We start from the raw sequence: 19768 nt of genomic DNA on the forward strand, positions 1-19768 counted from the left end.
AATGTTACTGAGTGGCCTTAGAGGTTGAAGTGTTCTCCTACCGGTTTTTGAATGTTATGATTCCTGATGTCAGATTTGTGTCCATTTATTCTTTTGCGTATTCTTTTATGCTCAAATAAATTTGTTAGTCTCTAAGGTGCCTCAAGTACTCCTGTACTTTTTGCGGATACAGACTAACATGGCTGCTACTCTGAAACCTGTTCACAAGGGCATTCCCTGACTTTAAAGCCATCCCACCAATTAATACAGATGTCTGCTAATACCCAGAATAGCTGATTGCATTAGAAACTCCTCTTTAGGTTAAAAGGTCCTGATTCTCCTCTGACTTCCACCAGTTTCACATTGGTGTAATGCCACTCCCTTCAATGGAGGTATTCCTGGTTTATACTGATGTAAATGAGAGAACTCAGCCCAAAGTCTCTAGATCTGACGTTTTGTAAGGCCACATCCCCATCTGAGTTAAATGCTCTGCGGGAAATAGCAGAGCCGCAGGCATTCACAGCCTCGTAACCTTGGAGAGAGAAAGGGTATAGTCCCAATGCTGCCAACACCCCTCCCCAGGGGGTATGCCATAAAACTAGAGACTGGCTTTGGCAAATAGCTTTCAGGAGGCTTTTAGCATGGGCTTTGTGATTGCAATCAGAGGAGAAGGCAGAGCAGTACTATTTGTGCAGGGATATATATAATGTAAAATCACCTTATCGCTGCATTACAGCTTGCATGTAAAACAAAAAGGGAAAATCAAAGGTTTCAGAAAATGCTAAATTTATCTGGAAATGGGAATTGTCATATAAAGTGAGGCAATTTCTGTGGGTGAAAAAAACGGATTTGTAACATGTTTTTACCCGTCCCTCACTCAGGCGAACTCCCAGTGGCTTCTGTGCTAGTAATAACACCCTTGATTTGCTTCTCCCCTTCACCACTGTAATCTGGAGCAACTCCACTGAAAGCTGTGCTGTTACACTGTTGTAAATCACTCTGCCTGGAGTGCCTTTGCTTTGAGGGTGACATGCCATTGCCCTGCCCCCTGTGGTGTCATTTGCACCCATGCAGAGAGGGTGTAAAGTGCTGCTGGATCATAATTGCTCGCAATGGTGGAAGGACTGTAAAAGACGCAGCTCAGCGGAGAATCCAGCCCGTTGTCCGTGCTGCCTGTCATCCCACAGGATCTCGGAGCGCTTCTGAAACTATGCACAAAGATCCTTTTTATCCATCACTGAAATGCAGCCACCTCTTGGTTGGAATGTGGCAACGGTGATTGGCTTGATGGTTTAGATGTCATTCCTCCCTGACATCCATCTCATTTTATCCTTTCCTCTTTAACAGCTCCTGGAAGCTTCATTTTCCCAAGACGTTGATAGAATCACAGCCATGGGTCCCACATCATAATTATTTCATTTTTTAAAGAAAAGGGAATTAGTTGTTAGGTTTTTTTATGTATTTGGCTTTTAAGTGGGTAATATGTATTGTATTACATTGGCTTTGCTTTCATTCTTTCATGCAGTACAGTGAGCAGTTTGATGGCGGGGACCGAGTCATAGATATATATATCTATATTTATGTCTATGTGGGGCTGGCAGTGTATAAATGTGAGGAGTAGGGAGAGGGATGTATCTGTATGCGTGTGTGTGTGATTAGTATTTTACAGAGGGAACTGTTAGGCAAAGAGATTTGCAAGGGCTGGCTCACGGTCACAGAAGGACACCCTGGGAGAGCTGGGTTTGGAACAGGAGTTCCAACTCCCAGTCCTACATCACCAGAACACGCCTTGCTCTCTCCAGCATTTGTTTGATTATACCTCACACATGACTGAGTCACGAATGGATGAAGGGCTTGTTCTCTGACCCCGAGTGGAGCTTGCATTGAAAAATAACCTGCTGGGGTGTAGAGAGAGCATCTTTCCTCCCTGGTCTGGCACACGCAGAATCTGGCAGGCATGGCCTCAGGGTTCCTTATGGTCAGGTGGAGCATTTGCAGCAAATTTCCTGTGCTTCCAAGCAGTTTTTGCTCCTTCTCAGCATGGTAGGAATCCTATCAATTCCATCTGGATCTATGGGTGGCTTCAGCTTTGTACCACAACAGTTCCCAGTGTTTGTCCCTGTGCTAAGTTCCTCTCTAGGTGTGTCCAACTGTTGTCACTTCACAATGCCCAGGAACCTTGCAATGGTGCCGTACACTTCCTTATATTATTTAAGGGCAAGAGGGAAAAGGAAAGAAATTCACTCAGGACCAGATTATCCTCTCCACCTTCCTGGGTGGATGGCTGAAGAACCTGACACTCGAGGTGCAGAGTGGGGGAGTATCACCTCCTGGCACCATCCCTGCCTCAAACCTCAAAGAAGCCCCTTTGCTCTGCCCATGGGGAATGACTCCTCTGCAGCATCTTCCCCCCTCCACCCCTCGCTGCCTGCCCACATTGAGCCAGGCAGAGCCCTGCTGCCACCTGCCCCCGTGTGGACAGCCCAAGGCCCCACCCCCACCCGCCTGCACGGGGCCAGCCCAAGGACCCCCCTGCGGCCTGTCCGCCCATGGCTGGCCCGAGCCCTCCTACTCGAGACTGGCCTGAGGCCCCCCTCTAATTCCTGAGCTCAGGGTTGGCCCAAGATTCCCTTCCGTCTGCCCATGCAGGGCTGGCCCGGCATCAGCCACTCTCTCAAGCCCTCCCTCCCTTGCACGGCTGATGTTGCCGCTTGTCCTTCCCTGTCCCCCGGCATGTTCCTCTGCACCCCGCTAGGGGTCGCACACCACTTTTTTTGGCAAAACCGGGCATTTGTCCCATTTGGCCTTGCCAGCTGATGCTCAATGGAACCTTTCCACTGATGCTCAGTTAACGAGAGCAAATGGGACAAAGGCCTTGTTTCGCCAAAACAAGTCAGGACAGCCGGGACAGGGCTTGAAAAAGGGACTGTTCTGGCCAAAACAGGATGTGTGGTCACCCTAAATTGAGGAGACAATGGTAATGAGATTGTTTTCCCCCTTTTTTATTCCTTCTCCCACAAAATAAAGTTTTCTGCCCCTTTTTTCTCATCTTTATGGCCGACGGCTCCAGCCTCTTGGGTTATTTCCCACTTTGTCATAAAACCTTCAATCTTTTCAAAAGCTGCTTCTTTTAATTGAAAATTTGCAGTCAATAGATTTCCCCTCCCCCTCCAAACAGACCCATTTGCAGTAAATAACCTGTGGCCAGGGTTTCTGCATTAAAGAAAGAAAGAAATCCAAATTTGCTGTATCATGCCTAATCTCTGGGCTTTAAATCACGGTGTTTTGTATTGCGCTCCGCTTGAAGCTTAATTATTACTTAGAGACTGTAAGTGGTGTTAAAGATACAGCATGAGAGCTCAACTTCCTTTTCCTCTGAAGAAACGCTCTGAAAGGGGCGTGCCACCGGCAGAGGCTGGTTCCGGAGGGCAACCTAGCTTCCTGTACTTTTTGCCCGCTACAAATGCTGATGTGACCTTGGTGCTGAAGGCCAGTTCCAAAACCCATTTAAGTCAGAAGGAACCTTTCCATTGCCTTTGATGGATTTTGGATCAGAGTCTTAAATAGTAAACTTCTCATGGCTTAACCCAGCAAATGACCATTTCTCTGTATCCTTTTCAGGTCCGTGGCACCCGGCTGATTTTATTGAGGCAATTTCATAGATTAATGAGTTTTAAGGCCAAAGGGACTATTATGGTCGTATAGTTTCTCCTCCTGCATAACACAGGCCATAGGCCATTGCTGTATTAATTCCTGCTTCAAGTACAATAATTGTGGTTGAGCTAGAGCACAATTTTTTTAGAAAAATATTTAATCTTGATTTTAAAATTTCAAGTGATGGAGAATCGGCCAGAATCCTAGGTAAATTGTTCCAATGGTTAATTACCCTCACTGTTAAAACTTTGGGCCCTATTTCTAGTCTGAATTTGTCTAGCATCAACTTCCAGCCATTGGATGTTGTTGTATAAGGGTTGTCAGCCCTCCAGGATTGCCCTGCAGTCTCCATGTGTCAAGGTTTCTTCCCCACTCTGAACTCTAGGGTACAGATGTGGGGACCTGCATGAAAAAAACTCTAATCTTATTTTTACCAGCTTAGGTTAAAACTTCCCCAAGGTACAAACTATTTTACCTTTTGCCCCTGGACTTTATTGCTGCCACCACTAAGCGTCCAACAAATATAACCGGGAAAGAGCGCACTTGGAAACGTCTTTCCTCCCAAATCCCCCCAAGCCCTACACCCCCTTTCCTGGGAAAGGCTTGATAAAAATCCTCACCAATTTGCATAGGTGAACACAGACCCAAACCCTTGGATCTTAAGAACAAGGAAAAAGCAATCAGGTTCTTAAAAGAAGAATTTTAATTGAAGAAAAACTAAAAGAATCACCTCTGTAAAGTCAGGATGGTAAATACCTTACAGAGTAATCAGATTCAAAACACAGAGAATCCCTCTAGGCAAAACCTTAAGTTACAAAAAGACACAAAATCAGGAATATACATTCCGTTCAGCACAACTTATTTTGTCAGCCATTTAAACAAAACAGAATCTAACGCATATCTAACTAGATTGCTTATTAGCCCTTTACAGGAGTTCTGACCTGCATTCCTGCTCTGGTCCCGGCAAAGGCAACACACAGATAGAGAGAACCCTTTGCTTCCCTCCCCCGCTTCCAACTTTGAAAGTATCTTGTCTCCTCATTGGTCATTTTGGTCAGGTGCCAGCGAGGTTACCTTTAGCTTCTTAACCCTTTACAGGTGAAAGGGTTTTTCCTCTGGCCAGGAGGGATTTAAAGGTGGTTACCCTGCCCTTTATATTTATGACACCAGGAATTAAAGATTAATCTTTAATTAAAGATTATGTTGTGTGATGAAACCTCTAGAAATACGTCCAACCAGAACTGGCAACCCTAATCTTTGACAGAGTAAAAACTCTTTATTATCAAATTCCTGTTTCCAATGCAGGTGCTTAAAGACAGTGACCAAGTCCACCCCTTAACCATCTGTCTGTTATGCTAAATAATAATAAAACTAATTCCTAGCTCTTACATAGCTTTTCTCATCAGTAGATCTCAAAGCACTTTACAAAGGAGGTCTCAGTCTTCTCTTTTCCAGACTAAACAAACCCCTTTTTTTCAGTCTTCCCTCAAAGGTCTTCTCTGAATCCCTCCAATTTATCAGCATTCTTTTTGAATTGTGGGCACCAGAACTGGACTCAATATTTGTCTTCCACTCTTTCAAATGAACACTTTATAGCTAGGCTACCCAGAGTCACGCACAAGGGTGGAAGATAGGGCACCGGGAGCCCCCTGCATCATCATATGAACTTAGGCCAGGGTATCCATGGTCCCAGTGTTTTCACTTGAGCACAAGATGCAGGGAGCTTAGCTGGGCACCATCTTGGCTGGAGTTCTGAGGCAGGCGCTGTGCGGGAGGTGTGACCTCAAAATGGTCTGAGATTCGTTTTGGATAATGAGACAAAATCCCTGTCCTTCCAGAGCGTGCTTCATCCTGGTCCGAGGAGGCATTCTCCCCGCCTCTGCACTTCCGAGGAAGTGCATCTGGGCATTGTCACTAATGCCCTGCACCTTCACACCTGCTCTCCCTTGGCCCCCAGGCATCCCCTAGCCATCCTCACCACAGCTGGCACTCGAAGAAAGGACTTAGCCTGTAAAATGATGGGTGAGTTTCAAGTTGTTCAATGGTGGTTCTTGTGTACACACTCCCAACCCCGTTAAGGGTCTGAAGGCTCTCAGCGGTCTTTGGATCAAGCCTTTAATTCCTTCTGTGGGTCCTACCGTGCTGCTGGCTCAGAGGCTGCCCAGAATGCAGTCAACAGTTCAGGATTTATCATCTTCCTCCCCAAATCAATTAATTCGTTCCTAATATCCACAATCGCTCAGACCATTGTGTATCTCGATCTCTCTCCTATTTTTAGCTTGAAAACTAAGTGTATCCAAAAGGCCGTTTAAAAATATCTCCTCCCCCACACACACACATTTCTTATTCTTCTTGGATTCACTCTTGTCAGTGCTAGTAATTATGCCCTGTCCCAAAACACAAGCTGCAGAGAGGGGAAGAGAGAGTCAATTGGTTCCTGCATTCCATAGTGGGCAATTATGACCTTTGACTCTTTGATCTCCCAGCGATTCTGAGCTGTGAAATTGTTTCAATCATCTTTTTGGTGTGATGGCCAGTAGCAGTGGTTCTGCTATCAAGCATGCAGTTGATTTCACTTCGACCACAAAAAGCATCATTTGTCAAACACAAGTGAGGAATGTCTAATAAGAATAGTTAGAAATGCAGAAACATACTGCAAAGTGTGTAAGGTATAATCAGGGGTGGACCAACTGGGTCTTGAGAGAGTTCAAAACGTGATTTTTCGGTGCTTTCGGATTCCTCTTGGAGCTGGAAATTGTTGTTCTGTTCTTGCATTTCCAACCTAACTGGAAGTAGGAAATAAAACAACTGTTAAAGCCTCCAGTTTTCTTGTCACTCCTTCCCCAGTGTATTTCAGAACACTGGTCAGGAAGAGAAGAAAATTGCCAAAGTTGAATTTTCACATAAATTGCTTACTCCCCCACTCTTCTTTCTGTGTATCAAACAAAGTCAGCTCTGTAATTTACATTAATTGTGTGAAGGGCTGAGGTCAGCTATCCCACAAGGATTTCTTTCCAGATTTGGCAAGTGATATGAATTAAACAATACAAAGATCGGAAACATTTCAATGGGAATGGACTTACCCTAGTATCTTTCTGGTACTGTATAAGAACATATTCCCAGAGTTTAATGTGAGTTCATCTCCTCAGCCTGCATGTGTACAGGGGGTCAAATTCATTCTTGGTGTAACTAATGAAGTTGCAGTCTTCTGGTTTTAGCCAGCTTACTTAAAACTATAATGTGTGCCAGTTTCTAGAGGGAAGTTGGAGCAACATGCATTATAACAAATTAAAATTTAATGGTGCTAATACTCACCCTCTTTTTATGGTGGTTAATATGCAGTTGAAGATGTGGTTCCTACCTGGGTCCCTCAGATAAACCCCCCTAAGGAACATGCACAGCAAGAGGAAGAAAACATTTTCTACTTTGTTCTGATACTGTAGGCCTTATTCGCATTGATACTAACGCCCCTTTATGCCATCCTGACAGTGTATAGGAGCCTTAAACTGATCAGAAATAAAACTGGATGATATTTTTGGTTGGCCAATAATCAATTAGCTTAAAAGTGCATTTTTGAGGTACTGAAATTAGTGACAAATTTGGTTAATAATTTCAGCTGAAAATTTTTGGAAATGTTGAAACATTTTTGTTTGCACATTTTCAAAACCCAACATTTTTGATATTTTGTTTCAAAACAGTATTTTTGAAGCAAAATGTTATTTATGAATCAACATGCAAAACATTTCAATCAACCTCAACCAAAAAAAATTTGGTTATTGTGGCTATATTTGGATTTATTTACTTATTTATTTACATACTGATATAAGCATTACTCACTTGCTTTATGTGCATGGTAACGATTCTGTAATTCATAATCACTGGGGATTTTCCTTCAGAGAAAAATGTATGTTGTTGGATTATGCATAATTCCTGCCTATACACTGAGGAGGCAAAGGTCAGCCAGGAATCGCTGAGCTGAGGAATCACATCCGACGAATAACAAAGAAGAACCAACTTTGCCATTCTGTTGTGTTTTGATGAGCCTCTGTGCTTTCAGGCCCTGACTGGGACCAGAGACAGAGGACATGGAAATACACTTACTGTGATATCATGTGTTGGAATACTGGGAGACAACCAACTCTGCTGGTATGTCCAGACGGACCAGATGCAGAAAGTTCATAGATTCATAGGCTTTAAAGCTAGAAGGGACCATTATGATCATCTAGTCTGACCTCCTGTATAATAACACAGGGAAAAGACCCTCACCCAGTAATTCCCACATCAAGCACATATCTTGTGGTTGAGCTAGACCATACCTGTTAGATAGATATCCAGCCTTGGTTTTAAAGTGCCATAACTCTCACCAAAAAGCCTGTTTGAGATATGCAGACCCAGGAGGTTCAGATATTCAATCATCTGAGGCTTTCAGGGTGATTTCCCAACCTGAGGACCCAGGCCTGTTTCCACTGATCAATGGGAGTTTTGCCATAAGCATCAATGGGAAGAAGTTAGGCCTCAAAACCTCTGACCTTTTAGCAAGTTACCCTATTGCTAATGATTTCTGTATATCAGATTTAAATACATTTTCAAATACTCTAGAACATACATAAGCCTATGAGTAGCCACCGTTTTTATGCTTCCCAGAAGTAGCTTTCTGCGAGGAAGGATGTGTTATTTTGCCCAGAAAATCAGCACTCGTTGTTCAGCTTTGCACAGGTATGTGTGTTACATGGTGATGGCGCAAAAAGAAAAGCTCCCATGGCACCATCTCTCCAAAAACTCCCACTTTTCGTCACTGTTATCACTGTATCTAACTTGACTTGTTATGCTCGCTATCAGATCAGGCCAGGGCACCACTGATTAGTGATGAAAGATTAATTTCAGCCTCATAGAAACAACAGGAACAAACAACTGCAAGGAGGAGAAAACAGTGCTAATAAATTATAACACCAGGGTTGATCCACCCTAGCATGATATAATGCTGTGGTTTAAAGCCAGTTAATGCCATTTTCCATTAGCATCCCCATTCAGAACAGCAGTTAGAAGTGGCTTCTATCCATTAACGGGAGTGCTTCTAAATGTACAGGAAAATATCATCCATATCTCCTGAGATAATAGGGAGCTGACAATACACTTACTGCCCACCATCATCTGGGACCAAAAAATGTCTTCCTCTTTTCATAAACAATATGATTTTTGTTGTGGGTGGCTTGAGACTTGCTGGTGAATTCAGTGTTGCCTGACAGAGAGAAACCGCCGATTTCTAATTTGAGCTATTACAAAGATTAATCTTTCTTTCTCTGTGCATCTCATTTTTCTTCCCCTTCCTGCCCCTTCCCTTTCTTTAGGGTAACTTAGATGTGTTTGCCTAAACCAAAGGCGTACGCAGGTCTGGTAAGTGGTGCCTCTGGACTGGAAGGTCAATGTTTTAAATCCTGCTGAGGACTAAACTTGGATGAATTCCATAAACTAATAACCCAGCACAGCGTTTCAAATTGATGGAGGTGCTGTCCTCTAGATGAGACATAAAAACAGAATTGTGATCTGCCTGGCAGAGACCCCACAGGACTTATCAAAGACGAACAGGAGCTGCTAACTGGTTTGCCCTTGTCAAATCCTCCTCGTCACCAAAGCTTCACTTCCTGGTCCAAAGAAATGACATCGGACCTTATGAAAATGAGATAGAAACTTGAAGGAGCCGTCCTGCTTCTAATTATTTAAAGCAGTTTGCTGTGCTTCGTGAGGGGGGAAAGAGAGAGAATCCACATCCTGGGAAGTGGAATGACCCTGAATTTCTAAAAGCAAAACAAAAGCTGATGGATGGTGCCGCTGCGCTCTGCAGTAGTGACATTATTAAATGATTAGTGAGCTATTAAAGCAGCAACACTTAGTTTCTCCACTAATGACTTGTACTGCTAACTGGGTTCCAAATGGAGATTTTTATTGCATCCTGGTGCAGACAGAATACTGCGGGCTGTGATTGCCGCAAATCGTTTTAAGCAGGCAGGTGCACAATCGGAGAAGCAAATCTTGATTGAAAACAAGTAATGGATGACTGCCTCGGTTGCCTCGATGTTCCTATGGTGGGTGCCTTAGAAATGTGAATAATAATAAATAGTAAGAAGTCTGGGGCATTCGGTTTGGTTCGGATGAGGATTCAAAAGTTTATGGCTATTGAAGGCTATCAAAGTAGTGTAAGGGTAGCTAAGCTCTGGAGTGGACTTCTAAGGGAGTTTGTGGAAGCCCCATCATTGGAGGTTTGTAAAAACAGGTTTGAAACACCTGCCAGGGATGGTCTAGGTTTACTTGGTCCTTGCCACAGTTAAGGGGGCTGGACTTGATGACTTCTCAACGTCCCTTCCAGCCTGACACGTCTGTCATTCTGTGTGGTAGAGGCTGGAGATTCATCCAGATGTTTTTCAACATCAGAAAAGATCTGGGTTTGGTTTGGTTTGATTGCAAGTGCCTTCAGATCAGTTCTTACTATAGGCAAGCTGCACGACCCAGCTCTGCCGAAAACTGAGGGAATTAATTCTCCTCGCTTGCAGTGATTTCGCTCTCATGTGGTGCTGCTGTGCAGTGGGGTGAGAACAGACTCCAGATCCTAGTTGCATTCTGAACTAAGCAAATGTCGTCACTTTGCTTTGGCTTTCCTCAAAAAGGTCTTAGCTATGACACACACACACGCTATGAATTAATCGAGCCATTTTCCTACAAGCTGGGCAGGGGGACAGAGTGGGACATTGTTACTGCTATTTCCATTTTTACATACTTGCTCAGACAATGTGTTGATGGGGGCCATATAAGTAGCTAGGTAGAAAGGTCTAGTCTCTCGATGATGTGACAGTCAAAATAAGGCAGGGACTGGATGTCTCGACACTGGTAATAGAGTCTATAGCTTTTCACCTCGAGGTTGCTGGTTTGAATCCAGATAGGTCATTAGTGATTTGAGGTTGTCCCCATCTGATAGTTGTTCAGTGGTCTCTGTGACAATATCATGGACAAACCTTATGGAATTAAGAAAAACTTTATTAAGTTAAACTTTACTGAATTAGGCTTAATACCTTTGGGGTCTATTGTATTAAAAATGCAGTTGTTTAGGTGTTATTGTAGGATTGTTTGTAACTTTTCTGGGGCCTTGGCTAATGTAAATGTTAGGAACTTCCAAGAATTGTTCAAGTTATATGTGAGAAGAGGGTTTCCTCTGAGGGACATGGGAGGCCTTTTGAAGCTACGCCCTGGAGGGAAACTTACTGTCTACTAATTACCTGCCCCTGAAAGCTCTAGGTCCAAGACCCCTGAACTATATGAAGGAGGGACTAAACTTTTCCTGAGTGTGCTAGTTCTGAGCTGAGGCTATGAACTTGTGACCACAAAAGAGAACCCCTCGGGGGGCTTGACAGACTTACCTGACAGAGTCCATGGTGGAGACAGTTGGGGTGATCTCTGGTAAGCTTATTAGCACACATGTAGGTTCTTTTGTTGTTTTTAATATGTTTTCTCTGTAGTACTTTTCCCTTAGGAATAAAATAGACTTGCAGAGGAAGTGCTGAATGGTTACTTATAACTGATACCAAATACACTGTGTACTGTCTCTGGGGGGAGAAGCAAGCAGGCCTGTTTAGGCAGACTGTCTTTTGCAGGGAAAATCACAGGTTAGTCATGGAACTGTGCAGCCTACAAATACCCTGGTCAGGAGGGAGACAGATGGGTATCTCTACCTCAGAGAGGTAACGGCTGGGGAACCTGGAGTGGGTGTTCTTGCTGTACCCTATAGGGGAATACAGGTGCAGTTGCCCTGAACTGTGACAGTTTCTATAGGGAATGTGTTTGTAAGTCTCAGTCCAGTATCCATGCCACTAAGTTGGAAGCCTTAGCAGAGACATAAAGGCCTGTATGGGGCATGGAGACTGACAAGAGGCAGCTGTAAAAATGGACCTCGCCATTGAAATACAATGGTGGGGTGTCATGGAGAAGCTAGCATGATGGTTGCCTAGGCTGCACCTGTTCTGTAGGTGTAAACACATGGCTTCCCTCCCCAGGGCTGTCAGTCAGGCACTTCCCACCACCACAGCACCTACAACAAAGAAAGACAAAGACAAAGAGGAGGACAGTGGGGGCTGATTGTAGCAGAGGGACCTTAAGACATTAGCACTGACAAAATGTCCTAGAGACTTCACTGGGTCCAGTTATCGCTCAGTGTTTTTAAGGTGCTGGGCAAAATGAAAGAAAGCATAAAATCAAGCCATAAATGTTTAACAGCCCTCTCCTCTCTTCTTTCTCCAGCTACTCATAAACTTTGCTGCTCCTTTGAGTTCAGCATCTGCAGAATCATAAAAACCCCCAACCGTCCCCAAATTCCAGTAACAATGACAAAACTCTTTCTAAGAGATGCTGCCTCTATGGAGTGATAGGATCTTCTGACTCTCTAACGTCACGCTTCCATGCACATGCAGGCAGTATCCCTGTAATATGTACCCAGAGTGCAAAGAAACTTACCTTATACTGCAGCAATGCTAATTTTCTCGTAGGCTGACTATTACACACAGGGGTAACACCCCCACAGCCCGTGCATACTCCCAGATTTATACTGTGCATATCAACTGTTCTGATTGTCCTGCCTGGTGTAACAGAGCCCATAGGATATACAGATGTAGATGTCAATAGCATGTGAAGTGGTAGGATGAACATTTTCATTAAATTCCTATTGGGGAAGCCTTTTGAAATAGACTTTCAGTAGAAATGGTGGAGCCACTTAAAACACTACTAGGCAGAGCACTAGAAACAATATAGGAAGGACCCGATCCAGGATTGGTCAGACTGCAATTCTGAACAGTCATCAAGGGTCATCTACCACAGCTAGATCTTAGCTAATGTATCAAGCCTCTTAGGGCCACATCTGTTTATAGCATTTTTCAGCTTCCAGTCACAGAGTCAAAACTTTCAACTACTCCGAGTTAGTCTTTCCCCCTTTCTGAAAAATGAACAAATAAATGAACAGGGTTCTCACCAGGCTGCATGAACCCGATGTCTAAAACTCATTAGTTCTGATATCCTAATGTGAGTGGGCGGACAAGAAAAGCTTCATTTAGAAACTGGCATCTTTATACAAGCAGCTTAAAAACCCCTGAGACGTTGCAATTCCAGAATTTCCTTCTAATGGAAGCACTAGCAGCTAATTGATATAATTTTAAAAAATAAAACAGAAATAGGTTGATTTTCCTAAACTGGCAAAGGAAAATGGCATGGAGCAGCTAAAATGGAAGGAACGTTGTGGTCATTTAGATTCCCCAAGTTCTGTACAGTGAGAAGCCACCTGGTTCCCAACTCATATACTGTGTAACTGCCACTGAAACAGTGGTTATTGTCATTGGCCAATGGACACTTTGAAAAATACTGCTGAGTAGAATTTAAATTTTTGTATATATATATAGTGCTTTGGCTTTGATTATCCCCAAGTGCTCATTGGATACCAGCGGTGCATGACTGTGTAGGCAAACATAGCAGTCTTTATGTCCTTAGCAAAATCTCACATGGCAGAGCCATGTGTGATGAAACCTGTTTCATTCAAAATGGATGAAATTCACCCGGTGTTGAAGGCAAGCCCAGAGAATAGCACAGGCCTTATGCTGACCCTCGGCACAGGGGTGCATTTCACCCAATGCAGACATTGTCCAGGACAAAAGTGTTCCCGTTTCTTTTTGAAAATGACCCTGGATTGTTTAATTTCTACCAAGTCAATCACTTTAGCAAAGCCTCAGAACAGTCGCCTTGCTGTAACATCTCAGAAAGATTAACAGGACCTCTGATGGTGTAGTGTCTACTTAGTACTGAATGTTAAGTTTGGCATTCAGTGAAATTCATGGTGATTAGAGACAGAGTAGGCCTGATAGATAATTTTGTGCAATGCCCTCCCCCTTCACAGTTCCAAGGATGAGTCTCTACTGTGTACCTCCCCATTCTGTTTTCAAATCCAAGTCTATAGGTCAGGAATTACACCACAGAACCAACGTAGAGTAGCTCCTTCCTAGGTCAGCAGGTGCGTGGAGCTCAAGATGAGCCCAAGCCAATGTTTCAGTGGGCCGTCATTCTGCTCCCAACTTTGAGGTTGCGTATTGAACCATTTCAAGTTTGTACCATGACATTCTAGATCTCAGCTCCTGGAGGCAAGTGCAGTACTGTTGAGATGCTGGCTGTTTTCCTGCAGGAGGATACCTTGGACCAGAAGAAGCAAGTTAACGTGCACTGTGCCTGATTAAACTTCTTGGGTATTTACTTTCCCTCATGAGAGATGAAAGTATGCTGAGATCCCAGTGACATTCGCGAAGTACATCAGAGGGGCCTGTTTCTTTCCCTTTATGATTTCATGCAACATATTTTGTACTTATGAAAAGAAGAAGCAAACTCGAAGACACACACTTTAGCTGCTGGCATAAGTTATTTTGTTGACCCTGCCCTGAAGCTTTTGGCTTTGTGGGATGGTTAATGTAAAACTTGTTCATGCATCAAATAACAGTAATTTACCTTTATGCTCTGCTTGTTTCCCCTCACCCCTCAGTCCTTTTTGAAGAAGTTCCTTAACTAAAAACTCACAGATATGAAGTTAGGGAGAAATGTGGCCAGAACATTCTTGGATTACTACCGGCTGAACACCATATCAGAGAGACCACTGGCACCTATCCCCAACACACGGTAGGTCAGAAAGCAATCTTGGTTCTTTCTACATTTGTTTCTCTTGCTTGACCAGGGCTATGTTTTTAATACCCTCCCTGCCTACACTTCACTTGTATCTAAGGGATTGTGGCTTTCTAATAAATTTGTTATTCTAATTCTTTCTTATTTTATTGAAATTTCTTTCTAAACCAAGCAGTTATGGTCTGAAAAATACCTGGGTTATGCCTAAAATATTATTCCAGGGATTTTGGAGATATCACGCTTGATTCTTCTCTCATGCTAACTGTACACCAAACTGCAGTGTCTTTAATGGACTTATTCCTAATTTACACCAGTGTAAGAGAGAGGAGAATCAGACCTGCTGTGTTTTAAATACCTTTCATTCCGGAAGTGAAATCTTGCGTGCTCGCGAGGAACGGCTCTGTTTCTCCTCAGACCAAGTCTGGCACCGGCAATAGTGTGATAGATTCCATACACCACCCTGCCAATGAGCCTCAGCCCTGAACGAAGGAATCACCTCGAACAGAGAGAGAGCAGCTAACGCTTCAGGTCCACTTGACACTTAGCTTCTCTGCTGAAGCAGGCGGCTAATCTGGCAACCATGAACAGTCCCTGGGGTTAGTCACATGTGTAAAATGAAGCATAAAATGGTGCTGTGGCCACAGGGACCAGTTGTAATGGCTGTTGTGATGCAGACACATGTCCACTAGGAAATGGGGTGAAACCACCATACAAGGCGGCGTGAACTAAAGAGGATATGAGCCGAGCATTTCAAATTCCCAGTTTCTTCATCTCAACTCTGCCACTGGCCTGCTATATAGCCTTGAGCAATTCACCTCACCTTTCTGTGCCTTAGGGTACATCTGTATTTAGAGCTGAAGGTGTAAATCCTATCTCAGAGAGGCTGGCGCTAGGTCCTACTGAGCTAGCTCGCGAAAAATATCGTTGTAGTGTGGTGGTATGATATGCAAGAAGGGCTAGCTACCCCGAATACGATCCCATTCAAGACATTAGGCATGTACCGGGAGCAGCTAGCCCTTCCCACAGCTCACACTGCTGTGAATGCACTTCTGTTTTTAGAGCACTAGCTCAAACAGAACCAGCACAGGTATGTCTCCTTGAGCTAGGAATTGCACCCACAGCCTGAAGAGTAGAAATACACACCATTTCACTGTCTGTGAAGCAAGGGTAGTAGTCCTTAGCTCTCCAGGAAGGATTATAATAAATACAATGCTTTGAACACACAAAGCACCGTGAAAAGTTACAAGCAGACCAAGCAGGACTGGCGTTTCCATTTCCTAGGAATGGCTGCAACGTTAACATTTGCTTTCATTCTTGTTTGGAGAAAAACCAAAGAATCTGGAAATTTTCTGCCAAATAAAAATTTCAGAAAAAAATTATCTTTGGGTCAGTCCAAATATTTCAGTGCTGACTTTATTGTATTTTTTCAATGTATTTTATATATATAATATGAAATATAAAAAATTGAAATGGTTTTGATTTATTTTGTAATGAGGTTTCTGCAGGAATGTGTGTCAGTTGAGAGAAATCGGCATTTTCGGAGGGGAAAAATGTCCAGATGGAAAATGTTTGACCAGCTCTAGTGACAATATTTTTACAGCACATTTCAGTCTAGGCCACAGATCAGCTGTCAGAGGTTCTTTTGAGAACGCTGCCTCTTAAGTATGTTCCACTTGCAGCCATTTTGGCAGATGCTTATTGACATGGTCAGATTGTACCCGTTCTGCTGCAGTGACTGTTGAAACATTCTCCATCTCCCTTTCTCCACTGATGACTTTGACATAACAGTTTGGGCCGGGATGGAGGGGGATCACCAGCTGTGCAGTTCTCATTGCTGTCCTTCTGCAGAGACCAGCAGGGCTGGTGATGAAAAGAATCTAGCATCTTCCTCCTCTGTTCTCCTGAAAGGGAATGTATCATTTCTTCCAGACTCCTAGTGTCTACTGCCTCTGGGTCTGGGAAGCCAAGCCTATGACAGAACCTGGCAGCGTAATGCCCTTCAGTAGTACAACTCAGTTACCTCGGTATAAGGATTATTTTTTAAACTAAAGAGCTGCCGTCAGTGCTAACAGAAGCATTATAATCTCATCAGACATCCAGGCCCATCTCTATAGAGACAGATACACCAGAAGGGAAGTATATACATGTATATAATCATTTTGCACAGTGTCAGTTTTGTTTGTTACCCCCACAACTCTCTACCTGGGGGGGGGAATTCTTTTGTCTAGTCACATACTAAAGGAAATTTCTACATATTGGTTAATACTCACCCCAAAGACAACGTAAGTTTAGGGAATAGATTTTAAGTGATCCATGTTGCTAGTGTCCTGATATCTCAGTTAATATATCAGATTCTCCCAGTAAGTAGACAAATGCCTTTTCTATCTGTATCATGGGCTTATTTTCATGACATAGGATGATAGCTCTTTTGTGCGTATGTGTGTGTGTGTGTGTGTACAGGGCTGTCCTTAGGCATATGCAGCTGTGTAGGGAACCCAAAAATCTGGGGCACCACCAGGACCATAGGCGCCAACTTCTCATCTTGCTGAGAGGTGCTGGACCCCCATTCCACTCCAACCCTGCCCCCACTCTACCCCTTCCCTCAAGCCCTGCCCCTGCCCTAGCTCTTCCCACCCCTGCTCCGCCCCCCACCCCACCTCTTCCCCGCCTCCTCCCCTGAGCATGCCCCATCCCCACTCCTTCCTCTCTCTCACAAAGCTTGAACGCCGTGAATCACTGTTTGCGGCGCTCTGGAAGTGCTGGGAAGGAGGGAGAGGAGTTGGTAAGTGCGGGGCTGCCGGCTCACAAGAGGCGCTGGGTGTAGGGGGGAGGAACAGAGGGGAGGAGCTTGGCTCCGGTGCATGCTCTGCACCCACTAAATTTTCCCCATGGGTGCTCCAGCCCCGAAGCACCCACCCATAGAGTCCGTGCCTATGACCAGGATTGCAGGTAAGAGTGGGTCAGCTCCCGCACACCCGGCATGCACTGCAGTCTCCTTACCAGGCAGAAGGGAGAAGGTCTGGGGGTTGGGTTTCTGCAGGGAACTGTGACTCTCGGTATCATTCTGTCAATAAATCAGAATTTTTTCTATAGTGCTACTTCTTTAATGCAAGTCTAGTCCATCAGCATTATAGTGTGCTTCGTTTGTTTAAACTGTTTTTAATAAAGTGCATGTGGCAAGTTTTCCAGTACTGTAAGCTTATGTTTGTGTTGCTAAGGGCAAGTCGGGCATAGGGGCACCAGTTTAATAATGCTGCCTAGGGCCCCATAAATCCTAAGGATGGCCCTGTGTGGTGTGTATCCACACACACACACACGCACACAGAGAAGTGAATGAAATGAAGTATTACTTTGAAGCTGTCATGTTAACTGGAAACTTGTTCAAGGAGAAAGTCCTAGAGCTACTACTGGGAAGAGAGTTTTGAGGCTTTAATTATGCCTTGGCTCGGAAATAACAAAAGAAATGGATCTGAATATATAAAATGGTACCAAACATCTATGTACTTAGGGCTAATTATATGGCACAGATATTCACTTGAACCAGGAAATGTTTTGACTACAGTTTATGAAAATCCATTATGACATTACCAGATTCTCCATGCTCATGAAAGGAAGGCTGCAAAAAGTTAATAAATATGTGAAAGGAAACTAATTGGATCCTTTGTGCCAGCTACTGTACATGGAACAAGTGTTGTGTAAGGGAATTAGTGCTGCTGAAAGGTGCTGGGTTGACAAGCATTAAAATAATAATAGTCTGTGACATGCATTTGATCAGAGGATCTCAAAGCACCAAGAGTTAAGTGTCACTGTCCCCATCTGTCAGATGGGGAATTTTCAGCATAGAACAGGGAAATGACTTGCTCCGGCTACATTTGAAGTCAAAGGAATCTCTAGTAATAGATTTGAGGTTCCCTGACACCTAATCTAATGCCCTGGACCAGGCTGCCTGCTGCTTAAAATCATCAGTGTACCAACAGCTCTACAAGACCATTGGAAGTGGAAGGCCTTGTTTACGTGTGATGGCCACCATTTTGGCCAGTGCACCAGAGATTGAGCCAGAGTCTTCCAGAGCTAACAGCCTGCGCTGATACAGCTTGAGCTGAAGTGGGGGTTGCTAACAACTCATATCTCTACAAGTTGGCACCTGTAACATGCTCACCAGCCAGTTACTTGCACACAAAAGTTGGACCACTTTAACTCTACGGGTAAATGAAGTGGTGCAAGCCCTCTGCCTCCTAGCACAGGGGCAGTTATTCCAGGATGAAGGGGAACAGCTTTCCCCATGAGGCATCTCTGGACTGATATCACTGCATCCCCAGGAGGGATTGCACTGATATAGCTGCTCTGGTTAAAAATCACTGCCCTAAGTGAAACAGTTATCCTGGTACAAAACCTATGCAGATGAGGCAGGCCTACATTTCCCTTATACTGACTCCTGTCCCATCCATCAATGAGGCTCTGTCTGGGACAGGCGGGGCCACTGCTAAGGTTAAGGTGGGATGTCAGTCCTTGAAGTCGCTGCTGTGTCTACCAACAAGTGTGTCAGCTGTGGTGGGGCATTTTGTGTTGTGAACACCTGGAGGCTAGAAACTAATCTCAGACCCACCAACTCGACTCTTTCTCCCCCATCCCTGTTGTACCCCTTAGCGCACATCTGTGGTGAATTACAGCATGAGAATAATTGTCGTCTTCTCCTCACCCTTCAGTGGGGACTCCAGTCCCCTCCCACTTCTCATACTTCCAGTGGTGAGCTGGAACCGCACGAACCGGTTGTTACATTTTGAAGCTGGTTTACAACCGGTTGTTAAAGGGGTGGGCGAACTCCGGCCCGTGGGACACGTCCGGCCAGTGGGACTGTCCCCTGTCCGGCCCGCCTGAGCTCCCAGTTGGGGAGGCTCCCCTGTCTGAGAATCCCGTTTTAATTTTGCTCCGGGTCTTCAGCAGCACTTCGGCGGCACGTCCTCCACTCGCTCTGGGTCTTCAGCGGCACAGAAGGACCTGCCGCCAAAGTGCTGCAGAAGGCACAGAGCGACTGAAGGACCCGGTTCTTCAGATTTTGGCAGCTCATCACTGCATACTTCTCTTTAAAAGGGTCGTTGTCCGCATCCTCCCCACAAGAGACCAGCTCCCTCCAGCTCTTCTGTGTCCTTTGCCACCACAGAGTGTCCCTACACAACTCCACCCTCACTTTGCTCTATGTCTGCCATTCACCTCTGCCTCCCTGACCCCTAGGACATCTGCATCTAGCCAGCTAGCCTTCTACCTCTCCATGTCTGAGCCTTTAGCTCAGCTCCCAAGGGAAGTGTATCCCAGAACATAAGAATGGCCCTACTGGGTCAGACCATGGGTCCATGTAGCCCAGTATCCTGTCCTCTGACACTGGTCAGTGCCAGGTGCCCCAGAGGGAATGGACAGACCAGGTAATCATCAAGTGATCCAT

At 44.6% G+C, this 19768-nt stretch overlaps 1 protein-coding gene across 1 annotated transcript in view; it reads left to right on the forward strand.

Moving 5' to 3' along the window:
• The window catches only part of AGBL4 (AGBL carboxypeptidase 4), a 1373421-nt gene extending 1359092 nt beyond the window's left edge, over positions 1-14329 (forward strand). Inside the window, exon 12 of the mRNA XM_077825380.1 lies at positions 14229-14329. Coding sequence (XP_077681506.1) covers positions 14229-14329 — 101 coding nt within the window. The remainder of the gene's footprint in view (positions 1-14228) is intronic.
• Positions 14330-19768: the final 5439 nt, after the last annotated feature.

Source organism: Eretmochelys imbricata, chromosome 8, assembly GCF_965152235.1.
Source record: "Eretmochelys imbricata isolate rEreImb1 chromosome 8, rEreImb1.hap1, whole genome shotgun sequence".
Taxonomy (NCBI): Eukaryota; Metazoa; Chordata; order Testudines; family Cheloniidae; genus Eretmochelys; species Eretmochelys imbricata.